This window comes from Falco biarmicus, chromosome 5, assembly GCF_023638135.1.
Source record: "Falco biarmicus isolate bFalBia1 chromosome 5, bFalBia1.pri, whole genome shotgun sequence".
NCBI classification, from domain to species: domain Eukaryota; kingdom Metazoa; phylum Chordata; class Aves; order Falconiformes; family Falconidae; genus Falco; species Falco biarmicus.
The window spans coordinates 54,585,856-54,593,109 of NC_079292.1; the positions used below are offsets into that span (position 1 = coordinate 54,585,856).

Below are 7,254 nucleotides of genomic sequence, written 5' to 3' on the forward strand. Positions count from 1 at the left end.
ATTTAGAGGAGGTATCAGCCCACAGTTGCACTGATCCTGTACTCTGCCTCAGGTGTCCACTCCTGTCCATCACTGGCAGCAGGGCACTCAGCTAGATGGACCTCACTGTGACAATATGTCTAACATTTCCAGATAGCAGGTCACACTGAAAATCAGTCATGAGTTTTTGCCTGAGCTCTGTCCATGAATCCCCGCTACAGGAACACACAAGTGAACACAGAGTTTTCCTCAGGTGAGCAAGCCCCCTAGTTTCTATATTAACACAAACACATTAGTCAAAGCCTTTCAGTGGCTGGAACCAATGAAGAGGATTACTCCACCATATCCCATTTCACACAGCCAGAAAATGTAGGGCCACACCAGGATACCTAAAATAGTCATTGGAAAAAGCATTAAAACTATTTATAGAAGTTGCAACATGATTAGTACACCAAACAGAAAGATAAAGTGGCAACATAAACTCTTCCAAATTAACAACTCCCACTGAACTCACAAAGTCAATGATCAGCACAGAAATTGCAAATCACAGTATTATTTTTTTATTTATTTAAAACCCCTGGAAAATGCAGACAGAACACAGGCATCTTTGCATGTGCAGAAAAGGCAATTTGGTTTGCATAAGCTTTTGATACCAGTTAACACTGTTCGTGAAACTGTAACCTGTCTACTGCATGCAAAAGGCTAGTAGCAGGGCCACACTGGCAGAGCCTACAGACAAAATTTCTCTCACTGTTGGGTCAGAAGCTCTTGCTCTCTGTTCAGAATTATGCATGTTATGAAAAAAAACCCGACCATGTTGCTGAGATCTGCAGCTCTGTTCATACCAGGTTTATTATTGGTCTTCTTAACATCTGAGATATCACAAGAGAAATTTTGAAGAATTTCAGGATTTTGATCGTTGCAGGACACTCACCACCAGTAGCCAGAGAGGACTGTATCCACAGTCTACATACAAATTCCAAAATGAACCTGGGAATGCATAAAACAGCTAGCTTTGTGCCCCTCCATTCCTCACCCACACAGGTAAAAATAATCTGGGACATGAACAGGACCCTTCGGATTCAGGAACAGCTTTAGAAGGGCTTTTGCTCCTTCAAAAACTCCTTCAAAAGCCTAACTCTTTGTCTACCTTGATTTCCTTTTTGATTCCTCCTCACCTGCACCGTAATCACTAACTGCAGCCAACAGCTTTTCCCTTGTTTTTTTGAAAATTAGATATCTGCTCTTTTTACCCATCCTGACTAGCTGCTCTTGCACACAGGTGACAAACTCTCCTGTGAGGTCCACAGCAAAAGCTCTCATACAGCTCCACAGGACAGAAAAAGAAAGCACATCAGAACCTCAGGTTTTCTCCTTTTACTGCTGAGATCTGTTCTCAGAAAGAAGGCACATGTCAAACAGCTGAACCGGCCAGAACATGGGATGCCATTGACAAACCTCTCTTTCAGCTCCAGGGGTAAACCAGCTTTTGGAAAGCACCTGAACTTTGGGGCACTTAAGCATCAGAAGAGCACTCCTCTTTTAGCAGAGATAACCAATTACACAGGCACCCACAGCAGCTTGGTGTGTGACCATGTTCCTACTCCAAGCATCCTGCTGCCTCCCTGGCAGAGCCAACAGCTAAAATGCTCATTTGATGCCCAACGGTTAAACATTGCCGGTCTTCCTAAAACAAGACCCACCTTTGAGGTTTCTGAAGGCTACTCATTATTTGATGCAAATCCCTGTTTTCAAGAACAGCCAGGTTTTCCTCCTCCTTTAAAGACAACAGTTGCTCTGAGTAGCCCTTCAGAAACTAACACCATTTAAGAAGAGAGTTCTTTTTAAAGACCTGAACCCACAGGAGTTCCACTAGATGCTCACCATTCCTCAGACACGCCCTCAGAGCACAAGCAATAGGTACCTGCTTTTTTCACAGCCTGTATTTTTCTAATTCAATTAGGCTACCACAACAGTGCAGCTTTGGCCCTTACGTAGGCTAGTTTTAAAGAAACGTTACACACAAGTGACAGGACGGTGAGGAAATGATCTTGGGATCTCTGAATCACATTGTCTAGCTGCTAGATGAGATCAGGACATGACACACTCCAAAATGTCTCAACTCAAACAGAAGGATAGCTGCAAACAGAAACCTGGATCTTCCTCTAAATGACACTTCTTAGTCAGACAACAGAAGTATTGCTCTCCTGCACACTATGAGTAAATGAAAAGGATGCTTATTTTCACTGCACTGTGTTGTGAGCAAGGCCCATGTCCCTTTAGACTGCTTTTGAAACGGCACAGATAAAAGCAGCGTTTTACAGCTGCAGCAAGCTCAAGAACATAAAAAAGTCCCCGTATGCACTTTCATCATGTTTCCCTGCCTGCCTCAGGTGAGGCTAATAGCCAGCACTTGGACGTGACTCCTGTCAGGCACCAGTCTTGATAATTAAGTACTTTTGGCTGTCTCAGCATAGAGCTCTGGGAGCACAAGGTAGATAAAAGCAAACCGAGCCACGGAGAGATCACAAGAGCCTGTGTACCCAAGGACCTGGTCCAGAACAAAGGAGCAGGACCGTCAGGGGAGGTCTGCAGTGTTCTAAACTGTTTGGTCCATAAAAGACCAAGGCATAGGTACGGGGGAAGGGAACGATAGGTTTTCTGCTTCTGCCAAATTATCAATTTATTTTGAAGAGGACAGGAACATAGTGTGGGGAGGCTATCAGTGCAAGCCAGCACCACAGGGAGCCAGATGCTCATTCTTTCACAAACCAGACCTCATTGCGTCGCCCATAAGGCTTCATAGGGGGGTCATAACCATTGCAGAAATAGAAATCCTTGCGGTATGCAACTTCACTCCCCAGAGCAGACTTCAGCTTGGCAGCATAGTTCACATAATCCATCTCTTTGGCATAGCCACCAAACTGCCTGCAAAGAAACCAAACACAGAGAGGTGCTGAGCAATCTTGGCAAAGCCAGCAAAGGAAGAGAGGGAGAACAATATATAGCCACAATATATTTAGCCACACATTCTGGTCCAGGTCCCACCAACATGTACTCATGCAGGCGGTTCTTTGTGAACCAGCACACTTTGTGATAAGGTTTCAAGGGTTACACAGCAGGATGCAGCCATTCATTGGCAGACCCACATATATCAGTCGGTAGAATGGCCCTGCCCTTTGAATCCACACCATATCAGAAGAACAGTTTCTTAGAAAACAAGGTTATCTCCAAGTCTGCTCAGCCTGCAGTCCTTACACTGAATGCTGTCAACAACCATGATCACTGATGTGTGAACAACCATCTGCTGGAAGCCAGATCACGAAGGGAAGCCAAACTTTAGCTAGCCCAAGGAAAAGGGGAGGTAGGAACAAAGATGTTCACAATTACAGCCCACAATGCTATTTAAAAGCAGTGGGCTGGAATTGGTTTATGTTGACCTCCCACCAACATGAATTGTTTCCACATCAGCCTGCACCTCACTGCCCTGCTTCAGGGACAAGGTTTGAGACAAACCAGCCTGTTCTTGCAGACGTGGCCCATGCCCACAGCAAAGGCCAGGCAGCGGTCACAGGCAAGGGGCAGCCAGACAGTTTAGACCAGGGGTCCTCAAACTTTTTAACCAGGGGGCTGGCGCGGATGCAGTGGCAGGCAGTCATCTGCAGCTGCTTGGTTTCCGCCCCCAACCCCTGGTGGGGGGGGGGGTGGCAGGAGGGGGTCTGTAAATACCGGAGGCTGGATTGAGGACCCTGGGGGGCTGTATCCATCCCAGGGCCGTAGTTTGAGGACCCCTGGTTTGGAGTCAGCCAAAATAGTACAAGCAAGGAGGAAGGGGCACATCCAAGGGGTTAAATACATGGTGAAGAGCTTATTGCTATTGTGATGCTAGTTTGAATCCATGTTGTCAGTCAACAGCCATTCAAAGGTGATTTGAAGCAATGCAATGGCTGCCAGTTTCCATGACGGACTCTGGCTGAGTCCATCTAAATGAGGCTTCAGCTGACACCAGTAGTTTGGTGGAAACCACACGAAAGGACGTTCTTGATGATTAAGAACAATCTTGATCCCAGGAAGTGGGCAAAATAATAGTTTTCAGTGATTAGAAATGACTCTATACCTTCATATTCACCCTCCCCTGTTCTTCACCTCCCCAGGTGAAACAAAAAGCCTTTCAGGGCTAACCTTCACACTTGTTTTCCCAGTGAAAAAAAATCCACATTCCAAATCGGTGCAGCATGACCAATGATAAGAAACAACATCAAACACTTGTCTTTAGTCTAGAAAGACCCCTCCATCTCCCTTTACCACATGCACCCCTTGTCCAGCAAGGCCCCTGGGAAAACCAACACTGCTCTTCAGAGCGTAAGGACCTCAGCACTTGGGACTGGAAATCCTAAGATACATTCCTTACATGGAATAAATGGTCATGTCCTGTCTCTCTTCAATCTTGATGCTTTCATCACTGGGATGAGGCGGGTTGGCTTGAAACTGGCTTGGAATCCGCAGAGAGACCTTCACTTTCTGCTGTAAGGAGCCGTCTTCAACAGGAAAAGCAGTGATGGAGACAGGAGCAGTCATGCCCATGCCAATCCCTGAAAGAGATACACAGACATTGCTAAAGAAGTCAAGGCTCTTAGGAACTCACAGAATTAACAGGGGATTCACAAAATCTAATTTTATTTTAGGAAAACTCCTCACAGTGAACTACTTGTACAGTCAGTCAAGAGTGGGGTCCTCTGGAGCATGTAGAGCAGCATTAGGCTTCTGCTCAGGCCAAACTTCTCTTTCCACTGACTACACAAGGACCGTGGGAGGCAAGGGCCCCAGGTGACCTCCGGATGGAATTTTACTAACAGTCCTGTTTTTGTAGATGTCAACCATATAGTTCATGCCACCAAGACACTCTGTTCTTCTGACAAATCACCTCTAACACAAGAGGGTCTACAGTTCTGGGGCAGGTCAGTGGCACATGTAAATCTACATCAGTATTTAAATTGTTATCATCTGCACTTAGTGGTGAGCCCATAGCCAAGTCTGGGTGACAGGAGCTTTCTCCTAAACCCTTTCAAATGCTTCCAGTCATCCTACGAGTTCCAGTGCCTCGAAACTCAGAGCTGTTATGGCTTTCAGCAGGACTGTCCATGCTGTCTACCACTCCAGGAGCAACATGTTGCTTTTCTGCTCGTTACTGCTGAAAGGTTCCACATGGCACTGAAGAACTTTTTTCTTCCCTCTTCTTCCTTCAGTAGTAAGGAACCTCTAAACCTCAGGATCAGACAGCCACAGAACCAGCTGAGATCAAGACGTCTTCCTCATTTATTTCGCTTTGACACCGTACCTGCCTCTGTGGCACACATTATAGAAGGCACCCTTTTCTCCTACAGCAAGAGTGATCATCACCTTTCTAAATCACGCTGCTGTAAATGCCATTTCTCCCTGCATCCTGTTCCTACTCCCATACAGACTATACAAGTCCCTCTACCAGATGCCTGAGAAAGGTGTGTGAGAAAATGTATATGCCTTGGAACTGCTCTATGGTCTTCTCCTGCTGCAGATAATTACCAATGCACAAACTGAGAATAAGAATCACCTGGAAGCACCATTATACAACATTACACAGTACCATTAAAAAGCAAGCTCATTGTTCATTACCTTTTCATAAATAAAAATAGCCAGAGTATATGATAAAATATCAAAGACATAGAAGTTGTTTCACTGCCTACAAGGGTACATCACAGAAATGAAGTGCCCCAGATACCCTGGATTTCATCAGCTACTGCTCACACTGGGAGCTGTGATAGATACACGTGTGCCTGTCCTCACGTTATCCCAGCTGCAAGGTAACTCAGTCCTGCTGAAACAAATCACTTCTGAGATTTTAGCCTTCTCTGAAAGCGAGATTGGTTAGGAGTGGAATCATAGCATGGATTGGCTCAGCACACTTTAACCTGTGACAAGCCTATTTTTCCCTGTGAGGGGCTGTCCCCATCACAGACCCCCAGTGTTGGGAGCTGCAAGCCAGGCAGGCCTGTGGTGCCATCAGCTCCATCCACCCTGTTTTCACCAAGCCTCTGCAAGTAGTGGTCAACCACAAACGTCCACCAAGCCCCATGGGGTGGAGAGCGTCTCTCACCCTTTTCGTTGGTTCCTCCGACATACTTGAGGATCTTGAGCACCCCTTCCTTCGAGGCTTCGTCGAACGGCTTCCCTGCCACCTCCACGGCCGCAAACCGCCCGCCCTCGCACACCCTCTCCTCGTAGCTGAGCTGCTCCTGGGGAAGGAGATGGGGGTGCAGAAGCTGTCAGCTGCCCGGACGGGCTGGGAGGCAAGTGCTGCCCGCAGGACACCTGCTCCCCCTCGCAGTGCGTTATCCAGCCCGGCTGGCTCAGAAATCCCCCGGGGAACCACAGCCCGGCCGCCCACCCCGCCACCTACCTTTTCCCCTTTGCTCAGCACCCGGTAGGGCCATGTCTCTACCGTGCTCAGCAAGGAGTTCTTGATCATGCCCAGCATGGCCGCGCTCGGCTCGGCCCGCTCACCTCAGCCGCTCTCGGCTCGGCCCCGCTCCGTCTCGGCCCGCTCGGCTCGGTGGGAGGGCCCGGGGAGGGCACCGCCGCCTGCACCGCACCGCACCGCCGCCAGGGGGCAACCAAGTGCCACCTGCGGCGAGGCGCGGGGCGCGGGCAGCCGGGGCCGGCGGGGCTCGGCCGGGGCTCGGTGCGGCCGCGGCGGGCGGCGGGAGCGGGAGGGCGGCGGCTGCGGGGGTGAAGCAGCGGAGGACGCTGAGAAGTGTGAAGAGTAATAAGCTGCGGGAGCAGGTGGTATTCATCTGGGGGAGAGAGGAAATCTGAAGGAAATAAAATAGAAGGAAGGGGAAGTAATGCAAGAGCGTGTGGTGTATAGCGTGGAGGGGCACAGCTCTCCTGAAAATGCAAAGTCATAACGTGTTGATTCTGGTGTTTTTTTAATAAACGGAACTAAGGATCACAGCTGTCTTTTAAGACAGTGGATTTCAGGCAGTGGTCCATGTCTCTCTGGGTGTCATAAGCTTTAGGTAAGGGGTAGGTCTTGGAAGCCACCGATGGGATTTGCTCTCCCCTGGCTTACCCCTGCGTGTGTTCACAGCCCAGCCGGTCAACTGTATTTAAAACTCTAGCCAGGTCCCTTCCCAGAAAGACATGTAAATGAACACAACAGGGGGCCTAAATGGCTTATATAGCTGGATATATTTATGTACATAGAGGACTTAGATCCTTCATGATCACAAATGGGGT

General features: G+C 48.3%; 1 protein-coding gene across 1 annotated transcript; it reads right to left on the reverse strand.

Moving 5' to 3' along the window:
- Positions 1 to 516: 516 nt before the first annotated feature.
- HEBP1 (heme binding protein 1) lies at positions 517 to 6,566 on the reverse strand. The gene is made up of 4 exons (XM_056339232.1): positions 6,416 to 6,566; positions 6,113 to 6,251; positions 4,391 to 4,571; positions 517 to 2,907 (listed from the first exon to the last, which is right to left on the reverse strand). The coding sequence occupies exons 1-4, from the start codon at positions 6,491 to 6,493 to the stop codon at positions 2,736 to 2,738; spliced, it is 570 nt and encodes a 189-aa protein (XP_056195207.1). The 5' UTR covers positions 6,494 to 6,566; the 3' UTR covers positions 517 to 2,735.
- Positions 6,567 to 7,254: the final 688 nt, after the last annotated feature.